The following is a 26,297-nucleotide window of genomic DNA, read 5'->3' as shown; positions in this document are numbered from 1 at the left end:
TATTTTGATGGTGCGGCGGACATTTACACACAGCGCTAGCATTCTCCGTCTTCGTTAGTTTACGATCTGTCTAATACGTTATTAGATAGAACTGTTATACATAGAAAGTAGACAGTATATGAAAATGTTTTACCGTTTGCCATGTGTTTGATGTCCAGTATTGCTGAGCAGAAATACATAATCAAAAGTCACGTTGGATTTTCTCCTCAGCGTTGTGGTTAAGATGCCCATCTATCACTGTTTTCCATGTTCGTAGAGTTAGTTTCTGGAGTAAATATGAAGGATATAATCTGTGTGTTTAAACAGCTTTTTTGTTAAAAATGGCGGGTGTTTCACGTGTGTTCGGCCAATCAGCGTCACTGATGTCACGGATAGTTCCTATAGCGCTGGTTTAGACCGACTCTGAAGCAGGAGTAAATTATTTCCTCTAAAAGGAGTTCCTAGAACTAAAAACGTTCCTAGTTCCTGCGGTGGGAACGCGCCAACATCCGGGTACTTCCGCCAACAGTTCTAGGAACTATGAAAAGGTTTCTCTCTGGTGCGGAAGCCCCTAATATGGTTTATTACGCTTCTGTGTGACTCTGTTTGGACCTTATTTTAGTGTTAATGATCGAATTAAAAGTTCAGGGCAAAGAATATTTTTTTATTGGATTTAGTTTCAACTGTTAGTGGATGCTATATTCACCCTTAGCAAAACACAATATACTGTATAAAGCAGAAACACGTGTCTAGATACTGAACCTTGAATTTCCTCTCTCAGCAGAGCAAAAAAGACGAAAGCTTGACACTCACTCGTCACCGTCGCACTCCTCTGCAGTTAAGGTTAGTATGGCCTGAGGAGAGCTGTGCACTTCTTTCCTGTTGTCCCTACCTGTCGGAGATCACGTGTTTTCCAAACCTTCCTCGTCACCCACTGGAGTTTGAGAGAAGGCCTCTGGAGCCCAGCCGGTGTAGGAGAGCAGTGGGGGGGGATTTTGCATCCTATGGACTATTTTTTGGGGGGTAATATTTTTCAGTAGATGTCACATTTTTATGATAAAATTCCAAGGACTTGCCAACATCTTAAATTCTAGCACATGCCCCGTATTTTTCTCACTTTTACTTGCTAATGAAAATCTTCCCAAGTGCCTCACAAGTTGTTCCTTATCGTATACCGCACTTTTTTTTTTTTTTTTTTTAAGATTGTAAATATAAATATTTATTTTTGTAAATCACCCTCTTTTTGAGAATATTTTTTTCCCAAATCATTGCATATTACTTGCTGAGAAAGCAAAACGTAAGAAATATAAATACAGATAAGTCTTTTTTATTTTTTTTAAACTAAACATGGAGATGAGAGAATGTTTCCACTGGAAGAAATCCTGATCAAGTCACACACGCCCTTCACGCCTGCGACTCCCGGAGGAGCTGGAATGTTTTCCTTGTTTTTCTGCGTCACACATCCGGGATCTCCAACAAGAATATGCTCACCTTCACCACTGCTTGCTTTTTTTATTTTTTATTCATCCTGCTTTTTTTTCCCCGTGCCTGATTCGCTCTCTGCCATGGAAGTGTTTTCAGCAAGAGTGACCAGCGGACGACTCCTTCAACATCCACAGAATGGCGCGTCACCAGCAACTAGAGAAAGGCAACCTAGAAAAAAGTGTGGGCATGGCCTTCCCAGAGGGATCTGTCTGTCCGCGACCAGGAATCTTGTTGCAATTTCTATGAGCGATGCCTCATACCAAAGTGTACATGACCTCCTTCTATTCCCTTTATTTATGAATCCTAGATGAGTTTAGCTTGTTTAATCATCTTCATGAACTCCCATAGTTAGTTTTCAGAATGTATTCTCTATTTTAGGCCAAAGATACGAGTTAATGCTCAGTTGATGCAGTGCCGTTCTCCAATCACATGTAGGTTGAGAGAGTGTAGACTAGCGTTAGGCTCCCATAGTCCAGTCTCTTCATCTCTAACCATGTGAAAGTTGTAGTCTTTGAAGGTCTTTATGGGGATGTGTTGAGTGACGGCCAGCCTCTCCCACCCTTTCTGCTGCTGTGTGCCATCCTCTCCAGCTCATCTGTCATCTCCATTCATTCCTACAGGACAATCTCAACGACCTCAAGGACTCTGCTTCAAAGGTTTGGACCTTTTTCAACCCTCTACTCTGAATGTGTCTCCACACCTAGTAAACTGCCTACCCAGACCACTCAATCTATCATTATATATGCATCGTATGCCCAATATTGGCATCTAGGCAAGGTTTGAAATTAACACCCGCCAAATGCGTGTAGGAATCAATTGTGGCGGGTAACGCTGTCAAATCACTAGCCAATTTGGCGTGTTAGTTATTATGTTTACTCACTTTGCTGGGGAAGTTTGTGTTAGCCAAACCTGCACAGATTTAGCGCATATTCTCAACTCGTGAGTCATCATGACATGTTAAATACAGTGTGTTGCACAGAAACTGCGCATATCTGACTTACTTGAACACACACGTCACTCCGCAACAAATAACGGTACGCTTGTTCATTTACATTGAAGCAATAGTGAAGATCAAAAAGCATTTGGTTAACAGAAAAGACATTTTTCTTCCACATCCTACCTTTTTTTTGTGTTCTTTGTACTGTGCTGATCTGTCCACCGAAAACACATTTTTGGTGATGAGGATGAAAGAGAATGGGAGGAGATGCTGGATGACAGGATTTTGTTTGAATAAGAAATTAATTAATGAAATCCAAATGTAATAAATTGACAAAATTAACAGCTTATATATTAATTTCTTTTTTTGGCCAGCAAAACTTAATACTTAACTTAAACATTTAGTAGCCAAATTGCCCGGTGAGTGAAAAAGTTTATTTCAAACCCTGCATCTAGGTATGTGGTATTTGCTGTAAAAATAACCCAAATTATGTTAGGTAAGCAGTATTTGTCTCAAAATCTATCTAGGATGGCCAGATGCGCACAAATGTGGGCTAGGTAGGCTGCATTTCTTGGAAAACATAAAAATAAGAATAATAAGACCCTATGATTTCCTCGATACAGAAAATGTGGATGCAATTGCAGAATCAATTTATATAAAATGAATATACTCTATAATGCGGAATAAACACGGAATTTGGCAAAAGTAGGGCTGTACACTTAATCAAATCATGACATGGGCTAATGTATTAATGCAGAAAGAGACATTTAAAAATAACGACTCCAAAAAAAAGCAGGTGCATTTTGAAATATTTTAACTAATCTAGGCTCTTACTAACGATTGTTTGGTACTTGAGTAATTATTTTGAAAAATATAAATGCTACAGCCACTGTAATTTCTTGAAAAAGAACATGTGGACATGTGGAGGCAAACTCAGAGCGAAGATTTAAACTCATATTTTAACATCGCAATTTGCATATTTAGAAACATTTTGATGTATTCTACTGTATTGACGTATGTTTATAAATGATTTAGGTTACAAATTAGTGATTCAACAGATTACAAAACTTTGGTAATTTTTTTGAGTCATGAATCAGATCATTTTTTGGATCAACAAGAAAAACATAAAGATAAATACACTAACAAAGTTACAAATTTAGGTCTAACAAAAGTGTTCAGGTACAGAAACATAATTACGCATAAAATTGAAAATAACTATATAGTGTCTACTGTATAATTTATGTTGATATAAAAAATATAGATTAATATTTATTCTTTGGTAAGCTGTTTTGTAGTTTGATGAGCACAGTATTTATAGGCTGCTGTCACTTTAAGAGGGAATGCACAGATCCAGTATAATGATACACACCTGATTTCTTTCTCAACTGTTTACATTCACTTAGCACATAACCGACTGTGTTTACGAGAATACTTGCCGGGCATTTTAACATTTTGTGTCCGTTCATGAGCAAGGAGATAGGAAAGAGGAATCGATTTGTTTGTGCTCTGTGAAACGCGCACTGATAACGGCTGATGACCAATTCCTCTTTCTCATCTCCTTGCATTGGAATGGTTTGAAATCGGCGTAACAAAACTGATGAACTTTTACTCTATGATGGTTAAACTTTGCAATTAAACCCGTGGGCCTAGTCCGATCACAGATCAACTACGGTCCCTTTAACCCCTATTACAAATCTAGTAATCTGTTCCCAGATGAACGCCATAAGCAACGGAAACTCTTGGCCCTACAAGAAATATAGTTACGTTTTAATATCCCAAGATCTCGTCACACCCCTAAGTACTATTGTACGCTAAAATGTACTGAAGTGAAATTACCAATAAATGATTTCATAAACTGTATTAGGAATTAATAAAAGATTAATTTGATTTGTTTTTAATGCATTAATTCGATTACGACCGTTTTTGATAACTTTTGCATTAAATCATAAAACAGGGAATCCAGAAAAAAATGTAACTGAACATAGATTTTTTGGAAAAAATAAAATGCATAATATATAACACTGTTTATGGAATAATTATTAAATGTTGAGCTGTCACGATTCCTCCGTTAAGTTTTAGTCCTCTAATTTATAAAATCCTCGATTGCAATTTACCCGTGTCGAGTAATCCATGAGCCGCACTTTTAGACAGTTTTCTAAGGTGCAATTATATTAAAACCATTAAAAATCATACCATAGCATAGTGCTGTTGCGAATTCTTAAAGGCATAATATGCCCAGCGGGTAAATATGTATATGCTTTATTTACATGCGTATCAAACTCCATCTCTGCATATGCTGTGAGTTTGTGTTGCTTATATGTGCGCCGTTTCGCCAGATTCGTAACAAATCACTTATAAACCTACACCAACACAGGAGAATACATCAATATGTTTCTAAATATGCGATTTCAATTTAAAAGTTAACACCCTCTGAGTTTGCATGTTTTGATGTCCACATATTCTTGTTCAAAAAATGACATTGGCTGTAGCATTTCTATCATAAAGAAGTGGTTAAAGAGTAAGTGGATATTTGAATGAAGTGTTGTTTGGCCGATATTAAACAAGGTTTTGATCTGCTGTAAAATGTAACAACAATCAACAGGACACTGGCGCCTGTGCAGGCATTTTGTACATGAGATGATTGTTAAAATACATAATATACATAATATAAACAGTGTTGTTCTATGAAACCATGTGATTACTTGCTATTGCTGCTTTATTTGAACCAAATATTATTGCCTCATTATTTTGTGTATATATATATATCAATTTCAAATTAGCTTTATTAGTATGACTGTGTAACACAATCTTGCCAAAGCATCAACATATTATATATAAATAATAAAACAAATAAAACATACATTTATAGATCATGTTATATGTAGCATTGTAAATAGACAGATAAATAAAAATAATCTATCTTAATAAATAAATAAATACAGTGGGTCACTCCAGAGAATTAGCTGTCTCTGGCATTGTGAATAGCTAGCACATACTTAGCCGCTATAAAATATTTAAAAAAAATATATATATATATTATTTTTTTTTATTTTTAAGTCATTTATAAAGCTTAGGTCTTTGCTTAGGGCTGTCACTAACGATTATTTTGGTAGTCAAGTTATTTTGACGATTAATCTGATAATTTTTTGTGGTAATAAAAATAGACCTAATTAAATGGTTAATAATGTTAACCAATAAATTCTGTAATTATTAATGCACATTTGAGTATTAATTTAATTAAAGCATTACAATGGAATAAAAATCGAAAACCCAGAATTGTGTGTGAATGCGGCAGATTCAGCGGATGCCAGGCTCTAGGTAGGCAGCTGTTGCTTGGGCGTCTGGAACCCGCCTGTGATGCCCGAGAACAGTCTCATGTAGGCAGCGCTCCTTCAGACGCTCCTCAGGATGCCCAGAAAGGTTGTGTGGGAAGGAAGGCAGCTCACTAGCTTTTGAGATACTCCTAATAGTTCTCAACTTTCTTCACGGTGTATGTTGTGAATGCGCCTGTAGATTACAGCACGTTTTGCGCCACATGCCAGGCGTGTAATTTTTGGTCTTCCTGGTATTTTCTGTTACATTGGTCTTTAAAAAGTCCCTTTTCCCTTCAAAAGATGGCGGAATGTCCCTGAAACATGCGTGGCTTCTCCTGCCAGGACATTTTATATTCTGCTAATGTAATTTCAGCCCACAGTATCCGCCATTGTTCCCGTGCCGCTCTCCTGGGCTCCTCTCTCAGTCCTCGGGTCTGATTGGACTCCGGGCTTCTTTTCCGCCTCTCGAGTCTCTTTTTGAGCGTCTCCTGTCAGCTGACGGGAAGATAAGTGTTTTTGCAGTTTGGTCACTGAAGGATGTTTGAAAAAAATATGCTGATGGCACCAACTGAAAAAAGCAATACAGCTGAATTTGAGCAGCCTGTTATTTTATTCCATCCTTCTCGCTCTCTCGCTCTGTCTCTGTCTGTCCTGTTCTTTCTCTCGCTCTCTCTCTCGCTCTCTCTCCCTCGCTCTCTCTCTCCCTCGCTCTCTCTCTCCCTCGCTCTCTCTCTCTCTCTCTCTCGCTCTCTCTCTGTCTCTGTCTGTCCTGTTCTTTCTCTTGCTCTCTCGCTCGCTCTCTCTCTCTCTCCCTCGCTCTCTCTCTCCCTCGCTCTCTCTCTCCCTCGCTCTCTCTCTCTCTCTATCTCTCTCTCTCGCTCTGTCTCTGTCTGTCCTGTTCTCTCTCTCGCTCTCTCGCTCTTGCTCTCTCTCTCGCTCTGTCTCTGTCTGTCCTGTTCTTTCTCTTGCTCTCTCTCTCTCGCTCTCTCTCTCTCTCGCTCTCTCTCTCTCTCTCTCTCTCTTGCTCTCTCTCTCGCTCTTGTCTCTGTCTGTCCTGTTCTTGCTCTCGCTCTCTCTTTCTCTCTCTATCTATCTCTCTCGCTCTGTTTCTCTCGCTCTCTCTCTCTCTCTCTATCTCTCTCTCTCGCTCTGTCTCTGTCTGTCCTGTTCTTTCTCTTGCTCTCTCTCTCTCGCTCTCTCTCTCTCTCGCTCTCTCTCTCTCTCTCTCTCTTGCTCTCTCTCTCGCTCGCTCTCTCTCTCTCTCTCTCTCTTGCTCTCTCTCTCGCTCTTGTCTCTGTCTGTCCTGTTCTTGCTCTCGCTCTCTCTTTCTCTCTCTATCTATCTCTCTCGCTCTGTTTCTCTCGCTCTCTCTCTCTCTCGCTCTCTCTCTCTCTCGCTCTCTCTCTCTCTCTCTCTCTCTTGCTTTCTCTCTCGCTCTTGTCTCTGTCTGTCCTGTTCTTGCTCTCGCTCTCTCTTTCTCTCTCTATCTATCTCTCTCGCTCTGTTTCTCTCGCTCTCGCATTGTCTCTCTCTTTCTCTATCTCTCTCTCTCACTCTCTCTCTCAGTATAGCTGTGTTTGCAGGATCTGTTCTTTATCTTGCAGGAGTCAGTTGTTTCTCGCTCTTGTAATTCAGATGTCAGTTCAGATTCTGTTGTTGAAGTGCTTTCATACATGTGATTAATTCTGCTGTCGTTCTTTCTCGGGGAGTTTGTGTTATTAATCTGTTGTTGAAACACACTCCAGATTTCCTGACGTACCCGTTTGGAGCGGAGGTATATTTATGATGTTGGGAAAGTGTCTTCCATGTAGGGTTGGAATACAAGTAATACAATCCTCGGTATTTTATTGACTTATACAATTTTATTGAAGTAGTTTTAATCAGTCTGCCAAAAAAATTAATAAAATATTTTGTCTTGAATTGCAAGACATGCGTATAGAACAAAGAAACAAGATGTAAATGTTGCTGGACGTTTGTCAGGATTTCAACCGCAGTTTCAAGTCAAGTAATCGTCGAGATTTATATATATATTGTATATGTGTGTGTGTGTGTGTGTGTGTGTGTGTGTTTTTGAAAGGTCTCTTCTGCTCAAGGCTGTATTTGATCACAAATACAGAAAAACAATCGTGAAATATTATTACAATTTCTGTAATATGCTATAATGGTTTTCAATCTGAATATACTTTAAAATATAATTTATTCCTGTGATCAAAGCTGGATTTTCAGCGTCTTCAGTGTCACGTGATCCTTCAGAAATTACTCTAATATGATGATTTATCAATGTTGGAAACATGTTGTGCTGCTTAATATATTTGTATAACCGTTGATACTTTTTTCAGGATTCTTTGAATAAGTTAAAAAAAGAACAGCTTTTATTTAAAATATATCTTTTTTTAACAATATACACTACAGTTCAAAAGTTTGGGGTCAGTATTTATTTATTTTTTTTAAGAAATGAATCATTTCATTCAGCAAGGTTATTAAACTGATAAAAACTGATTTTTAATAATGATTTTGAATAAATGCTGTTCTTTTTAACTTTTGTTCATCAATGAATCCTAGAAAAGTATCACAGGTTTCAAAAGCATAAATATTAAGCAGCACTGCTGTTTCCAACATTGATCAAATCATCACATTAGAGTGATTGTGAGGGGTCATGTGACACTGAAGACTGGTGTGATGATGCTGAAGTTCATCATGTGTGATTAGTGAATGGTGATTTCTGGATCCGGACACCTCTTCTTCAGGAGGTCTTCTGGGAGTCTGAGAGGGTTGAGTTAACTTGTACAGAACAGCAGTAACTGCTCCAGACTGCTCTCAGCGCCGGCTGGACACACACCCGGTGTGTTTCTCTCCCACACACTTGTCAGCAGAGCATCTTCACATCGCTTGCAGAGTCTGACATGGCAATTTTCCAAACAACACTAACACACGCCACCAACTATTGTTACATATGAAAGGAAGAATCATCCTCTGTGCTCGTATATGGACCTATACCACACGCTTCATATAAAGTACTTCTTTATTATTAATAATATTTTTATTCATTTTTGTTGGCAAGACTTGTTTTCAAGAAATGTTTGTACTGATCATCTATTTAAGTTACTTTATTCTGTATGCCTCAGTTCCAGCTGGAACATGTTTGTGCTGCTAATGATCGGCTTCAGTTTGCTATCGGTTTTATATTTATTTATTTTTAATAAAGCTATTTTGAGAACGACTTGCGCGTAGCGAGACATGATGTGGGCGGTTCAGTTACTGTCATGTGTTTGGCAGCTTTTGTTGTCTTAAGGATACAGTTCTTTACATCATGTTTATTCTTAACCTCCACCGGTCAGCAAACCACAGATGAAGTGTCTGGTTTACATTTAAGATTATTTTTATAACATGAAGTAGATCATTTTGCAGGGTGTCCGCGGGTCCTTAAAAAGTCTTAAAGTCTTAAATTATATTTAAAAAATGTAAGGCCATAAAAAGTCTTACTTTTACTTATGAAAGGTCTTAAATATCGATAGCAATTTGACTTAGACATATCTAAATGTTTTCCAAATTAAAACTATCTAATTAGCGTACTTTATTTATTATTCGTTCTTTGTGGATTTGCTCGTTCACGTGACATTTCGCATCACATTCGCGCCAGCATTACGTCTGTCTCCTGCACGCGAAACAGCAGGAGAGGAGAAGAAAGCTGGTTAATTTCAGTTCAATTGTAAGTTCATTCTTTATGTGTGTAGTGGTGTGCGATGTGTATTGTCTATTATGATATTGTAATCATTGTTTTACTTTATGTACGAGGGCGCACTGCGAGCTGACATCGCATTGTCTCTCACGGTTGCTTTCACTGCGTGATGTGTCAGTGCAGTTATAGGTATGTTCCCTAATAGACGTATAAAGCTTTTTTTATTTTATTATCATACAATATTTAATCAGCAAGAGGGCTATTTTCCTGTGCACAATAGCAAATATGGTATTTATTTTATATAACAGTTAAATGAACATTGTGAGTTACATTTTATCAACAATATTGTCAATATTGTTTGTTTTCCCTTTATTTCGCTGACGAGAATTTCAAAATGAAACCGTAGCAGAGTCTCAATGCAACAACAGCGATGATTTCTTGACTGAAATCCACGTTTTGAACGAATCATTTTAACGATTCAATGAACAATCACTTGCACTTCCTGAATGAATCAGCCGTTTGAACAAATCGGTTGAATGAGTGACTCCCGGAGACTTGCCGCCGCCTACTGGCGCTTTTAGTTTCACATTTAAAATACCATGTAATTAAAATGTTACAATTAGAAATCAGTTCATATTTAAATATTGAATTAAGAATTGAAGAATTGAAAATCTCTTAGCTTTATTTATGCAGTTGTAAATGGAGTGTAAATATATTAATGCCAGTTCTGATGCTGCTTCTGTGTCTCCTCTGCACTGCAATGATGGATTTTGATTTAATGATTTAATTTAACTGGTAACAGTGGTATTGTGTTATTATTCTAATATAATTTAATTTGAATGTTAGAATTTGACATAAAAGGTGATGCATACCTCTAAGTAAAAAAAAAAGTCCATCAATGGGTGAAAATGCCCCTGGAACTAATTTTTTGGTTGCAAATATTAATAAAATAATGTTAATTTCTTTCACTGCTGTGAACTGACCACTGCATAGAATATGAAATATTCTATATAATATAATATATAGAATCTTCGTGAGTCAGCTGTCAACAACAGGCCTTAACCAGCCATGGTACCAGCACAAAAACACAATCAGTAAAATATCATCTAATTATCAACAAAATATTGAGAGATATTTTTGTCAATATTGCGCACCCCTAATGTTAGGTATTAATTTTGATTTCTTCAGGTCTTAAAAAGGTCTTAAAAAGCCTTAAATTTTACTTTAGAAAGTGTGCAGATACCCTGTTTTGAGAACCAACTAATCTAATGATTACAATGATTTAACACATATTTGGACAATAATTCGATGATTAATAAACGGCTCTGTTAAGAGGATCTATTAGGCATGTGCTAATTATAACAAGACAAAGCGAATGTTTTGAAATTTGTTTAATGACTTTGGAAACGATACTTGGGTGCTTTTTAGAAATGTACATGTATACTTTATTAAGGATATAGGATATTTTACACTTTTTTTTTCTTTTTCTTTTTTTTTTTCTAATGTCCTTGCACACTGAGTCTGAAATTTTTGTATGCTTTTTTGTATTCGTCATCCTAAAAATTCATCACGCACAGAAATCTTGCACATGAGTTAGATTTATTAATCCGTTGTGGAAAAAATTCACAAAACGATACAAAATGGCTTCAAGCAGTGAGGATGATTTTGTTTTCCTCTCTCTTCTTAAAAAGGGAAAAAGAAAGAGGAAATATTGGGTCCATCCAATCCTGAGATTGCGAGTTGTTCCTCCTTATCAAGGAGCTGCGGGATTATCCCGAGAGATTTTCATCAGTTTGATGCTTTGCTAGCGATACTGGAGCCACATATTAAAAAGAAGTCCACCAATTTCCGTGAACCAATTGATCCTGAACAGTTCTGGATTGTGGCGTTTGCTTGTACGGTGGCTCTGAATTGTCAAAACACCTCTCAAAAATGCTACGGATGCGAAAAACGAAATGCACATTTTTTTGGTGCGATTGCTCTGTTAGTGCGGTTCATTTGAATAAGCGTGAACTCAAGTGGACTGAGACTGATGGAAAGATGCGTCTCTGGTGTGGTGCGGATGAAATATGAACGCTGCAACATTGACCAGACATGTAAACGAACCGAAAACATGACGTGATGTCTCGAGATGCAGCACAGAATCCTCAAGCAAACCTTTTTTTTCTGGTCATAGTCGCGATGTTACCCATCACAGTTCAGTGTCTCCTCACAGCAGATCTTCATCGGTGTGTGACGGAGGGATTCCTGTCGCTGTTTTGACTCACATTTTATAAGCTCTTCACGAGTTCACAGCTGCTCAAAATACCATCATATGTAGCTACGCTCATACAACGAGCGCGATTATCCCAGAACACAGCATTGTTTTGGATGTTCAGTTCCGTCTCAATATACGTAATATAAGCCGACCAATCAGGTTGTGAACGTATCCCTATGCTTTTAGGTTTGGTATTAAAATGCCAGTGTGAACACTAAGCAGACCAGGACTCATTTTTATTTTGGTCCGGACCAAGCTAACCGAACTACAAGTGTGAACTACTAAAGTAATTTAGTGTGTCTACATTACTTTTTATTCGACCCCTTAGAAGTTTGCTGACATTACACAGTTTTCACATTTAAATATAGCACATAAACAGCACCTGAGATTATCATTGCCACGCTTTGTGTTTGTTGTTCCAGCGCGACGGCGCAGAGATAGAAACCGTTTCCGTCGCGGCTGGTTAGGACAACAGCTCTGATTGACATGGAAAAGAGACTGTTTATCGTGTGTGGTTAGGACGCGGTGTTAGGAGTGTGTGGAGTCCCCCTGAATGAGAACCTCTGCATCAAACATTCAATCTGCTCACATATTCTGGGATATTGATGTTAAGGTTGAAAGAATGACTACAACACAATTAGTTTATCTTGCTTTGTCATCACTTTTTTCTTTTTTTTTCCAAAAGAGTTCCTTTGCTTTGTTTCTCAGAAACGTTTCACCATCTCAAAAGGATGATTTCATCTGAAGATTTGTAAAATTTTTGAGGGGCTCTGTGTTTTTTTTTATAACAATAGTGTTGTAGAAACCAACTAGTTGTTGGTCACTCACAACCTTTAGGCCGTGTGTCCACCAAAGCGTTTTTAGCCGGCTGAAAATGCTGGGCGCTCTGCTGAAAACGCCTAGCTGTGGGCGCTTGAGAGCGTTTTGGCTGCTATTAAATTATTCCACTACTGGTAAAAAGTTATATTTGCCAAACGTTCACACAAGAGCTGTTTGCTAATAGTGTCAAAATGTTAGTTTTCATTCAGTAGTATCATTAGCCACAAGTACGGGAAAATAAACAGCTTTTGGGAGGTTTTTCATCAACACCTGTAATATTGAAGCACTTTCACACAGAGGAAGTTCTGCTATGTTTCTGGAAAGGCTGTGGGGCAGCATTTTTTCAGTAATGCTCAACTAACCATTTCTTAATGAGTTTTGCAACTACTACAATTACTGCTAACATGGCCTCTGTCATGATAAATAAACAGCTCATATTAGTTGCAGTAGGTATTTATGATAATATAACATGCTGCTAGTAGTTCATTAGCCAGCTAATGTGGGTTACTCAAGATTCAGATCATACACACTCAGGCTGTGTGTCCACCAAAGCGTTTTTAGCCGGCTGAAAACGCTGGGCGCTCTGCTGAAAACGCCTCGCTGTGGGCGCTTGAGAGCGTTTTGGCTGCGCTGCGTTTTTTCAGTTGAGGCGATTCATTGCTATGATACAGAATATACGCAGCACAGTTTACTTGTAACTGATTTCGTAGATAATTTGTTTCATACTAAAAATTTATTTTTCATCCAGTTTGTTCGGTTAGCTCTGCTGGTTGACGTCGTTGTACAGAAAGAATGTTGTGACAGTTGGTCGGTGTGGTATTTGTCCCGCCCCTCGTCCACTGTGATTGGACGGCTGTGTAAAAAGTGACAGTGATGAGCGCAGCGATTTACCCAAAGTTGAACATTTTTCAACTCTCGGCGACCAGTAAAAAACGCCGGGTGCTCAGCGCTTGTGCGTTAAATACACGCTCAGCGTCTCGTCACGCTCATGGCGTTTAAAAAACGCGGCGCTCCCATTGAAAACAATTGGAAATATGCGCCAGCTGCGTGCAAAAACGCTTTGGTGGACACACGGCCTTGAGGTCTTTCGCATGAATCGGATAAACATTTCCCAATGCATCAATCTGCAGTGTTACATTTACGTACAGGCCAAGCGGCAAGTGCCAGTTTTACCTTTCCTCCTTTCATCCTCTGGCCACTGATTTCTGGACAGTTTTAGCATGATGTATCAGTATGTGGTTGTTGTTGGCATGCAAAATCAAAAGATGGCTGCCTTCCCTCTGTCTTGCAACTGAGCAACCTGGTAAAATCCCCCCTCTATAACACTTTCCACATGGAGGTTTGCCGCTTGTTTCGAGGTGCGCTGATGCGAGGTGTGTGAAAGGGTTGCGTGTACGAGTTCTGCAGGAACCTTGAGCTTTTAATAGAGTGCTTGGACTTCCTGTGGGTGTGTCTGATAGGTGTGAAGGCTCATGGGAAGGCTTGCGCAGCTCTAATGGAGCATGCTAATGAAGTGGCAGCAAACCGCTGTGAGTGATGCAGCTCTCTTCCTTTGAGGCGTTAACCCCTCGTTTATCTTCTCATCCATCCCTCAGCACCATCCTAACCACAGCACAGTCCTGTCCAAGAGCAAAGAGAAGGACGACGAGAAGAAAGAGTCTGACAAATCCAGGGACCGCTCCAAAGAGAGGGAGAAGAAAGAAGACCGGAAGGAAAGAAAACGAGTAAGTGCTTCCATTGGGGGGAGGAAAAAAAAGGTTTTGTGCAGGGGTGCGTGTTTTATAAAGCTGTTTTCACTCACAACACGCACGAGTTTGAGTAAACAGCTGATATTGAATGCCTGGTGAAAGGTGAAAAGTCAAACCGACAAGTGTGCTTTTTTTAAAATTTGTGCTTCTTCATCTAGGACTACGCGAACAGCGACCGCGAGATGAGCCAGGAACCCAAGCGCCGCAAAGATGAGAATGGAATGAGTGAGTCGATAATGCCTATCTTTTAAATTTGTTTTGCCCGCTGCCGAGAGCAGGATTGGCGAGCTAGCGAACCAGAAAGCCGTTCCTGTGGCGTCCCGAGTCCTGTTATCTTCCTCACATGGCTGCGCTCTCTCTCTCTCTTTACACAGACTCCTCCAAACACAGCAAGAGCGCCAGCCCCTCCGAATCGCCTCACGCCAACGACAAGGACAACGGCAAACGCTCCAAGTCCACCAGCAAGGACAAAGGCGATCTGGCCAAACCCGAGAAGACCTCTGGAGGAAAAAAGGTGTGTTACACCTCCACAAACACATCTGTCCTGCAGGAGTGTCCTTGTCCAAGTCCAGCATCACTGTTACTGGGGACATTAATGCATTGAGCAAACCCTAGATATTCAACTTGACTCATGACTAGGGGTGTAACGATACCCTCATGTCACGATTCGATTCATATCACGATACTGAACTCGCGTTATTATGATATCGCGATGCTCCAAGACATATGATAAAAGGTTAACAAAAAATGTACTGTTGATTAAAATGCTAAATTTGGTTTTATATTGGGTGTGTAAATGAATATTCTTGGACTTGGTGATGAAAACCCAATGAACAGAACAATAGTGACACCAGAATAACATGATTCTGAAGATGAAAATACAGAATTATTTTAGATGAATATGATTGAACTGTCACTGACTAGATATATTTAAAATAATGTAGGCCACTTTTTACTGGTAACATCAGACATCTGGCATTATCCGCACCCACAAATATTCCCCCATTGCATTATTATACATTATATTCAACATTATACTGTATATAGCAGTTTAATGTAGTACTGACACTAAAACTCTGAAAACTTGAATCATTTCTCACACATTAATTTTTATTTTGGGTGAACTATACAAAATACATATTGTCACTATCCACAATAAATATTGTTGCATTTTTGTATTGCGATAGATTGTGACACGATATATTGTCACACCCCTACTTATGACTTATCCTGCATGTTTGTGTTGCAGACATTAATAGAACCTAAACTGAGCAAAAAAACATGAATTGAGTGACTGAGCATACCTTGAGGAGAATATCATGCTCTCCGTCAGAGATCTGACAGCAGTGTTAAAGCCAGTTCACACCAACAACGATAATTGTGAAGATAATGATAGATAATATATACAAAAAAATCTTTCTAAATATAAAAGAATAGCAGAGTTCACACCACAACTATAACGACAACGGCACAGACAAACAATATCGTAGGAATCACCATCAGAATTTATTATTTTTTCATCTGGTGAACAATAAAAACACTGACAGCCAATCAGAATCCATCCTGCTCTAGAGCATGATATCCATCCTGCTTCTGATTGGCTGTCACAGTTTTTGTTTATAAATATAGAAATATAGTGTTTATATTTCTCATTAAAATTCTTGAGCATTTAAAGTGGCAGACAACAAAACTGCAGCACTCACTTAGAATAAACATAATGATATTGTTCTTTGGTGTGGACGGTAAATATAGTTATCGTTTATATTTATAGTTATGGTTCTCGGTGTGAATGAGCCCTAAATCTCATCATTGAATTACTGAACAACATGATTGTTTACAAAGAGTCCGAGGTAAAACTGAATTAAACGGGTTCAGGTTAATACCAGGGCTCATTAGTAGCTCAGTATTCATGAATACTTTCTTGCTTATTTTGTCAAAATCTTTTTTGTTGTTGTTTGAAACATTTCAATTAATTTGTATACATTTTTAATGTACATTGATGTCCGAAAGGGGATGATTGTTTTTAATGACCCCACAATTTCACTTAAACCATCAAAATTTGAGGAACATATGTATTTATGTATTTATTTATTTTTAATATATTAAGGGGAAAAAACTAAACGCTTAACTTGGTTAAGGAATTTATTTGTCAATTATTTGTCATAAAAAGGCAAACTTCAGCAACAGGTTTTATTTTACTATGTGAAAAAAATGCATAGAAATACAAAAAGCTCACAGGAAAAAGCATACATTGACCAAACATAATCAGTTATTAATATATCATTGTTATCTATATTGGTTCTCTAGTTTTTGCACATTCATAATTCCTTGGTACAATAACCTGGCCAATAATTATGTTGACACAATTTTTCATGTTTTATTGCGTTATTGCCACAAATAAAACAGTTGACTCAAAGCACAACTACTAATATGCTTACAAAATGTTAATAATATTTGAATAGTCAATTTTCCTATGCCACTACTGTAGTAAACTTTGTCACAAAATATTGTATTCAACAAAAAATTGTACTCAACCTGTGACTAAAGCACAACTTTAGAAATGGTTCAACACAAAAAAACACTTTTTAACACTAAAAGAGTTCTTGCACCATTCAAGCGTTAACTGTGGATCCAGCGTGATATGAAAGCGTTTTCCTCACATGTTCCCAACTGCTCTTGTGTTTCCTCTGGGTGTGTGTGTGGGGTTTGATGAGAACAGGAATCCAGGCATGACAAAGAGAAATCCGAGAAGAAGAGAGACAGCACTGGCGCTAAAGAAGAGAAGAAACAATATCCTTTGATGCCTTGAGCACAAGCAGCATTGTGAACCTGTAGAGATGTAGTTCTGATGAGCCAATCAACTCGCTGCGTTTGCCTTAACATTCACTACCCATAAATCATCAGAAAAGCACAGATAATGTATGCTGACACTCAAGGTGAGTGGAGGAAGTGCTTGATAGTTACATATCAGGATGTTTGATGTCAAGTATAAGGGTCGAAGTTCATCCGTGATGCGTGGGTCCCACTTTATATTAAATGGCTTTAAGTATTATGTACTTTCATTGAAAAATATGTACAATGTACTTATTGTGTTGATGTTGTATTGTAAGTGCTGCTATTGAGGTGTGATACGGGTGAGGTTAGGGTCAGGTGTGTGTGATACGGGTGAGGTTAGGGGCTGGTGTGTGTGATACGGGTGAGGTTAGGGGCTGGTGTGTGTGATACGGGTAAGGTTAGGGTCAGGTGTGTGTGATACGGGTGAGGTTAGGGGCTGGTGTGTGTGATACGGGTGAGGTTAGGGGCTGGTGTGTGTGATACGGGTAAGGTTAGGGTCAGGTGTGTGTGATACGGGTGAGGTAAGGGGCTGGTGTGTGTGATACGGGTGAGGTTAGGGGCTGGTGTGTGTGATACGGGTAAGGTTAGGGTCAGGTGTGTGTGATACGGGTAAGGTTAGGGGCTGGTGTGTGTGATACGGGTAAGGTTAGGGTCAGGTGTGTGTGATACGGGTAAGGTTAGGGGCTGGTGTGTGTGATACGGGTAAGGTTAGGGTCAGGTGTGTGTGATACGGGTGAGGTTAGGGGCTGGTGTGTGTGATACGGGTGAGGTTAGGGGCTGGTGTGTGTGATACGGGTAAGGTTAGGGTCAGGTGTGTGTGATACGGGTAAGGTTAGGGGCTGGTGTGTGTGATACGGGTGAGGTTAGGGGCTGGTGTGTGTGATACGGGTAAGGTTAGGGTCAGGTGTGTGTGATACGGGTAAGGTTAGGGTCAGGTGTGTGTGATACGGGTGAGGTTAGGGTCAGGTGTGTGTGATACGGGTGAGGTTAGGGTCAGGTGTCTGTGATACGGGTGAGGTAAAGGGCTGGTGTGTGTGATACGGGTGAGGTAAGGGGCTGGTGTGTGTGATAAGGGTGAGGTTAGGGGCTGGTGTGTGTGATACGGGTGAGGTTAGGGGCTGGTGTGTGTGATACAGGTAAGGTTAGGGTCAGGTGTGTGTGATACAGGTGAGGTTAGGGTCAGGTGTGTGTCATACGGGTGAGGTTAGGGTCAGGTGTGTGTGATACGGGTGAGGTTTGGGGCTGGTGTGTGTGATAAGGGTGAGGTTAGGGTCAGGTGTGTGATAAGGGTGAGGTTAGGGTCAGGTGTGTGTGATACGGGTAAGGTTAGGGTCAGGTGTGTGTGATACGGGTGAGGTTAGGGTCAGGTGTGTGTGATACGGGTAAGGTTAGGGTCAGGTGTGTGTGATACGGGTGAGGTTAGGGTCAGGTGTGTGTGATACGGGTGAGGTTAGGGGCTGGTGTGTGTGATAAGGGTGAGGTTAGGGTCAGGTGTGTGATAAGGGTGAGGTTAGGGTCAGGTGTGTGTGATACGGGTAAGGTTAGGGTCAGGTGTGTGTGATACGGGTGAGGTTAGGGTCAGGTGTGTGTGATACGGGTAAGGTTAGGGTCAGGTGTGTGTGATACGGGTAAGGTTAGGGTCAGGTGTGTGTGATACGGGTGAGGTTAGGGTCAGGTGTGTGTGATACGGGTAAGGTTAGGGTCAGGTGTGTGTTACGGGTAAGGTTAGGGTCAGGTGTGTGTGATACGGGTAAGTTTAGGGGCTGGTGTGTGTGATACGGGTGAGGTTAGGGGTTGGTGTGTGTGATAAGGGTAAGGTTAGGGTCAGGTGTGTGTGATACGGGTGAGGTTAGGGGCTGGTGTGTGTGATACGGGTGAGGTTAGGGGCTGGTGTGTGTGATACGGGTAAGGTTAGGGTCAGGTGTGTGTGATACGGGTGAGGTTAGGGGCTGGTGTGTGTGATACGGGTGAGGTTAGGGGCTGGTGTGTGTGATACGGGTAAGGTTAGGGTCAGGTGTGTGTGATACGGGTGAGGTAAGGGGCTGGTGTGTGTGATACGGGTGAGGTTAGGGGCTGGTGTGTGTGATACGGGTAAGGTTAGGGTCAGGTGTGTGTGATACGGGTAAGGTTAGGGGCTGGTGTGTGTGATACGGGTAAGGTTAGGGTCAGGTGTGTGTGATACGGGTAAGGTTAGGGGCTGGTGTGTGTGATACGGGTAAGGTTAGGGTCAGGTGTGTGTGATACGGGTGAGGTTAGGGGCTGGTGTGTGTGATACGGGTAAGGTTAGGGTCAGGTGTGTGTGATACGGGTGAGGTTAGGGGCTGGTGTGTGTGATAAGGGTGAGGTTAGGGTCAGGTGTGTGATAAGGGTGAGGTTAGGGTCAGGTGTGTGTGATGCGGGTAAGGTTAGGGTCAGGTGTGTGTGATACGGGTGAGTTTAGGGTCAGGTGTGTGTGATACGGGTAAGGTTAGGGTCAGGTGTGTGTGATACGGGTGAGGTTAGGGTCAGGTGTGTGTGATACGGGTGAGGTTAGGGGCTGGTGTGTGTGATAAGGGTGAGGTTAGGGTCAGGTGTGTGATAAGGGTGAGGTTAGGGTCAGGTGTGTGTGATACGGGTAAGGTTAGGGTCAGGTGTGTGTGATACGGGTGAGGTTAGGGTCAGGTGTGTGTGATACGGGTAAGGTTAGGGTCAGGTGTGTGTGATACGGGTAAGGTTAGGGTCAGGTGTGTGTGATACGGGTGAGGTTAGGGTCAGGTGTGTGTGATACGGGTAAGGTTAGGGTCAGGTGTGTGTTACGGGTAAGGTTAGGGTCAGGTGTGTGTGATACGGGTAAGTTTAGGGGCTGGTGTGTGTGATACGGGTGAGGTTAGGGGCTGGTGTGTGTGATAAGGGTGAGGTTAGGGTCAGGTGTGTGTGATACGGGTAAGGTTAGGGGCTGGTGTGTGTGATAAGTGGTGAGGTTAGGGTCAGGTGTGTGTGATACGGGTAAGGTTAGGGTCAGGTGTGTGTGATAAGTGGTGAGGTTAGGGTCAGGTGTGTGTGATACGGGTAAGGTTAGGGTCAGGTGTGTGTGATAGGGGTGAGGTTAGGGTCAGGTGTGTGTGATACGGGTAAGGTTAGGGGCTGGTGTGTGTGATAAGGGTGAGGTTAGGGTCAGGTGTGTGTGATACGGGTAAGGTTAGGGTCAGGTGTGTGTGATAAGGGTGAGGTTAGGGTCAGGTGTGTGTGATACGGGTAAGGTTAGGGGCTGGTGTGTGTGATAAGTGGTGAGGTTAGGGTCAGGTGTGTGTGATACGGGTAAGGTTAGGGTCAGGTGTGTGTGATACGGGTAAGGTTAGGGGCTGGTGTGTGTGATAAGGGTGAGGTTAGGGTCAGGTGTGTGTGATACGGGTAAGGTTAGGGTCAGGTGTGTGTGATAAGGGTGAGGTTAGGGTCAGGTGTGTGTGATACGGGTAAGGTTAGGGTCAGGTGTGGTGGTATGGGTCGGTTTAAGGGTAGGTTAAGGTGTAAGGGAAGGGTCAACAGTGGAATTACATACATTAATTACAGCTGTAATTACATGCAGGTATTTTTAAAATATAAGTACAGTGTAAAAACATGTATGTACACAATAAGTCCATTGTATCAAATTATTAGTTTCAATGTAAGTAGTACTTAAAGCCACTTAATATAAAGTGGGACGGTTTTCTGTGACAGACAGCACGTAAAAGCAGAGTTCTGTTCTGTCTCTTTCTCTTGAGCTTAACCGTCTAAAAGCCGTCTCTGCGAGTATCCTCGTGAACGCAGCCGGTAATGTGTTGTAAACAATTGACGCGTATCATTATATTGGATCTGTGCATTTGTCTTAAAGGGACAGCAGCCTAATGAACCCGCAGCTGTTTGTCACCAGTGGTGATCAAACAACCAAAGAGAAATTACTTGTAGCTTTAGCTTGTTTTAATTAAATGAGTTATATTTCATTTATACAGTGAAGACTTTTATTTTACCTGAAAAACATAAATCACTGCTCATTTCAATTGTATCTTTCTTCTATTTCATTTATCTATGCTTGTAATTAGTTTACTATTTTCTATGCAGAACCGCTCCCCTGCAAAATCACCCCAGTTATTCTAGAATGATTAAATCCGTTTCAAATAGAGCCATTCAAATCATCTGGTGAAATCGTTTTATATCGCAATGTCATTTTTTTCCAATATCGTGCAGCCCTACTTTCCTTTTTAGCAATTTCCTATCAAGAGTTGAGAAATGGGTCAGTGAATATGAAAAAGCATGTATTGATTTGCTGTGCTCTTCAATAATGCAGGTTTTCCTGTGCTGTGGGCCGCAGGACTCCTCATCTCCCAGCGTCTCGATCCGCTTCTCCCGTCACCGTCTGGAACGAGGAATCCCTCGCACACTCACGAGTTTTGCCTGCATCCAAACTTCTGTTGTTTTGCCTAGAAACGTTGTAGCTCGTATTTTAATCTGCCATTTTTATTGTGATATTTTCAGTACTTCACTGAAAGTTTGTTTCCTTTAAATATTTAGCACAATGTGCTTCTTGCATCACAAACAGATTCAGGTTGAATTGGTGTCACTTTCAAAATGCTTGCGTTTTTATGACCTCGCTCTATTACCTTCCTTTTCCTTAGTTTGTTTTTCTTTTCTTCCTTTTAAGTAAAAAACTAAACGAAACACGAAAACTCTGGTTGCCGGAATACTACCTTTTTTTCCTTTTTAATTCTCACGTGATATTTAGACTAGGTGTTTGAAGCAGTACAAATGCTCTATTTGTATATTATGTATACAGAAATAAAATGGTTCCGTGTAATAAGACATATTTCCTGTTACTTTCATTTCGACTGTACGCCTCCTAATTTCCTTTGTGTTCAATCACGTTTTTAAAAGATTTGTATAAAGATGGCAAGCTGGAGTTCTCCGTAAATAAGTGGAATAAAAAAAGGAAGCAATTCATGACTTTCCAAATTACTTAATGGAGTTTTTATCCGGCAAAATCTACAAAGTGTCTGCTTTTTCTAAATAAAATAGTTTTCTTAGTGTATCACGTGTCTGGTGGGTTTTTTTTTATTGGATACTTTGAGTAACTGCATTCGTTGCTGGAGTTTGACATTGACTGCTAAAGATTATGCATATTTCCTTGCGACATAATTATTTATCTCATGATTTATCATGATGTATAAGATGGATTTATCAGCACCACACACACTACAAACCTTTTAGGATCTCAAAGCCATTGCTTTAGCTGTGAAAGCCAGCGCTGCATCTGCTTTTGAAGCAGTTCTCATGACACTCGCTCAGTGAAGTGTGATTTACACTTTGAATGTGGTGTGAATGGGCAATTAATGATCATGACATTTATGTGGGTGATTATATTGCGTCTATGAGAGTAATTTAATTTTACTATTACGGTTGTTAAATATTAATGACGGAGTATGTTTACATGCACAATATTAAGAATTGCAATGGGATTTTGGCATCCTTACCTCGTATGAACAATACTCTGATCGAACTAATGTGATTAAGATCATAATCGCTTATTATATCCACATCTGACATCATGGATCTGCACTCAGTCCAAAAATAATTATTTTATGTAATGTATTTCTATAATAAAAATACATGTCATACATCGTGCCTTGCAAGAAATATGGAAGCAAAATGGCTTAACAAAAAAAAACTTATATTTGTTTTCTTTTTAGTTTGAAAAAAAGATTGCGTAACTGCCCTGTAAGTGGGGATATGCTCTAACAATGTAAATCACTTTCCACACTGCGTGGGCTGTGTCCCAAATCGCCCCCTATAGGCTACCCCTTAATCAGGGTAAATATAAAGCGACAGCCATTTGTAGTGGTGTCTAAAACCACCGCAATAAGTCTACAAATGTCCTGCCCTTCACTCGCTAACTTCCCTCCGTCTCATTCACTCGGATGTGCGTCATTGCTAACGTTGCACGAGTGCCCACTACTGGTGGAAACTGCAATGGCTTGAACTGGAACGTCCTAAGCCCTTGATCACTTGGAATCAGCTATGGAGTTGATTTATTATTTTTTTTAAAAGTCCCTTTGTTTAATGCAGCATCCAAATGTATATAGACGTGTTTGGATTGTTTTAAATAAAAAAGATTATAGTTAATATATCATAGAGTTGTTTGTGATGGTAATGATTAGACGAGCTCTGCGGTGACATTTCAATCGTGTTGCAGTGTGGTATATGGTGCTGCCTGAAGTGTACATATGAAGTAGACTCGCTCCCTCGGTCAAAAACGAGGGTCTGTCCATATAAACTTCAGGAAGTGGAACACACTTCAAAATGGCGGCAGGGATTCCCCCGAGGGGAACTGCTTTGGGAAGTTTGCAAGTGCGTGTCTAAAAGTGGACTGGAACGCAGCACTGATGTACGCTCAACCGCTAGAGAATACCCATAATGCACTGTGAGAGTCGACGAATGAATTCCCGGCTCTGGCCAGAAGATGGCGCCTGTAACTGAATCATCCATTTTCCAAACCGCGGGTCCAATGTGGGTACAGCGTATCATACAGGTATACATTCCTTTTTAATTGATTATTAAATTGTTTAATTAAGGTTTATAGCCTACATGACAGTGTTCAAGATAAATGTTCATCACTACTTGAGCTGCCAGTTTGCTAAGTTTCAAATGATTATTAAATAGCAAGCACAAACTAACTCAGTCCCTCAACTCCACTATATTATTGAAAGAGGTTTTAGGAGGTGATTTTGGACACACCATTCATTTTTTTCAGCATTATCTGGGCATTTAAAATGCTTATATTAAATATAATAAAAACTTTTTGGAGTTTTCAGTGTGAAAACACAGCTTGTACTATTTATACTACAAAACGTCACAGAATAGTGCATAAGTACGAGAATTGTGGCGCACCTCTGGAGTCGGTGCTCGGATGAGAATGGGTGTCATGCTCCAGACTGCGGATCCAGCTTACCTCGAGTAAGAGTTCAGGGTTTATGTGATATGTTTTCTGAAATGCCCCCTAGCTGGTGTTTTAGTGGATGTATGAAGTCAGTTCTACTCAAATGTGCTCATAATCAACTAACATTTGCATTTCACAACCAATAGTTTTGTCTTTGTTTTGAACAGTACATCATTTGTTTTATCATTTCACACATAACAACCCACTTTTATTTCTGGTTTCCTTTGCTTGCTGTGCTATTGTTCTTTAAATGACTCTCACTTTGATATTACTAAAATGTTTGGCCTTAGTGTGGCCTAAGTGTCTAAATACATCAGAGTATGTTGAAGGGATCATATTAATTCTGTTCAAATTCACTTTCCATATTATGAAATAGATTTTATTGTGAATATACACTCAGTAATGCTGTCTTTTGAATAGCTAAAATGTTTCATTAAGGCAATAAAGGCTGTGCTACTGTGAGTACAGTCTCAGCTAAATGGTGTTTCATTGTGTTTAATCAGTGTTTTCCAAGTCTATTATCCAAGCGTTTAACAGAACATGAGCAGCACAAAGAGTAGCTTGTTTTAACACATCAGAGGTGGGAAAAGGTTTGGACTATCCAACAAACCATTCAACCGTCTGTTCATTTTGACTGCAGAATTCATTTTCAATTAACTGCAGAAAAATATTATTCTAATTTAAAGGTAGGGTAATGTTTTTCTGAAACACTTTTTGTTACACTGATTGAAATGCTCTTCACATCCTGATAACAATCAATAATAAAAGTGGACTGAATGTTACTTTTTTTGTCCCTATATAATCTGTGAAAGTCTCAGGACCAGAGGTCGCGTGAACCGAAAATTTTCCGTCATTGACTGAAATTTTTTAGCAGTGACAGAAAAATCTGAAAGCCAGTAAGTCATTTTGACATATTACATTGTGTGAGATGTATTAGGTAACTTGTAACTGTAACATGTAACTGTAATTCTCACCCCGTCCACTTGGTGGCGAGTGCACTCTTGCTGACTATCAAGTTAATGGTCAACAAATAGCTTTTCTGAGTTATGTGATAGTTTACTGTTTTATATGAAATGATATTCCGGACATTATACAAAAGGAATTGCAATTTGTATTTGCAATTGACCTTTCGCCGGCCCCTCCCCCAAAACGGCCATTGTCCAATAACACATCATATCAACCGTTACTATGTGAGCAGGTCCGTCAATCGTACAGTGCCGAAGTTATGACGTCACTTTGTAGGACAACTTCGAAGTTAGCGGCGCACGGGTTCCCTCGATCGAAAAGCTATGCATTTTCCCCATAGACTTTTGGAAAATCGCAAAAAATAAGATCTGTGTTCAACAAAGAGTTGTGACCCTTCCACGTTTTGTCTATCAAGATGATCTTTACAAGTTAATCCAAAGTGTATACATTTTGAAGCCTATATAAAGTAAAAAAAAAAACACAAGCAGACACAATAAAGTTTAAAAAACCAAAAGCAGGTTATAACTGGTGTGTTTTATGTCATAGATCAAAACGTGAAAATATTTAGAGGCTTTGTTAACCACAGACCTTATTTCAGGCGATTTAGCAAAAACCCATAGACTTTAAGGCGAGGGAACCGGAGGGAACTCACTTCCGCGTTTTGGCCTACAAAGTGACGTCATAACTTCGGCACTCTATTGAATCCAAACAAGATGGTGAAGCGGTGCGCCCATGGCATTTGTAAATCGGACACTAGGCACCCCGAGAGATTGTCTGGAGGAGTTTGTGTTCTTTCCGTTTCCAAAGCCGAAAACACAACGTGAGCGGTGCAAAAACAGTGTAAAATGCATTTACACACCTATCTAAATAGCGGAGACAGTGAATAACCCCAATTTCAAAAAACGTTCCTTTAAACTGTGTTGAGCCTTTCAGTCGTTCTTATGGAAATACTCAGGGAATTAGTTAGGGGAATACTCAGGGAATTAGTTAGGGGTGGGTGATACTGCAAAATTCGGTATCGATCCGATACCAAGTAAATACAGGGCCAGTATCGCCGAAACCGATACTTTTTAATTTTAAAAGCATGCACATGAACTTACATGCACTTTCCTGTGCTAGAGCAGTGTGTCATGATTTATGAAGTGAATGCATCATTAATATGCTAAATCTGAATAAGTTTTCATGACCACTAAATATTTTGTGATTTGTGCTTTCAACTCGCCTGTAATTAGTCAGTGACTTTTACCAAACTACCCTAATTATAGTAATGCACTATTGTACACTATCCTACTGTTCAAAAGTTTGGGGGCTGTACGATTTTTAATTCTCTTC

The 26,297-nt window shown here is 40.0% G+C and overlaps 1 protein-coding gene across 2 annotated transcripts in view; it reads left to right on the top strand.

Moving 5' to 3' along the window:
- thoc2 (THO complex 2) overlaps window positions 1-22,094 on the top strand; it is a 107,399-nt gene extending 85,305 nt beyond the window's left edge. Inside the window, exons 32-39 of one of the 2 annotated variants that reach the window (XM_077235636.1) lie at window positions 761-822; window positions 2,085-2,120; window positions 14,066-14,194; window positions 14,377-14,443; window positions 14,593-14,732; window positions 16,938-17,008; window positions 17,109-17,154; window positions 21,357-22,094. In XM_077235636.1, coding sequence (XP_077091751.1) covers window positions 761-822; window positions 2,085-2,120; window positions 14,066-14,194; window positions 14,377-14,443; window positions 14,593-14,732; window positions 16,938-17,008; window positions 17,109-17,136 — 533 coding nt within the window. In that variant the 3' untranslated portion in view covers window positions 17,137-17,154; window positions 21,357-22,094. The remainder of the gene's footprint in view (window positions 1-760; window positions 823-2,084; window positions 2,121-14,065; window positions 14,195-14,376; window positions 14,444-14,592; window positions 14,733-16,937; window positions 17,009-17,108; window positions 17,155-21,356) is intronic. The other variant, XM_077235637.1, reaches the window with a different exon arrangement.
- The last annotated feature ends 4,203 nt before the right edge of the window (window positions 22,095-26,297 follow it).

This window comes from Siphateles boraxobius, unplaced genomic scaffold (genome assembly GCF_051911475.1).
Source record: "Siphateles boraxobius isolate OS27281-9 unplaced genomic scaffold, OSU_SipBor_1 2, whole genome shotgun sequence".
Taxonomy (NCBI): Eukaryota; Metazoa; Chordata; class Actinopteri; order Cypriniformes; family Leuciscidae; genus Siphateles; species Siphateles boraxobius.
Note: the sequence above shows the minus strand (reverse complement) of the source record. Positions and strands in the feature narration are given on the sequence as shown.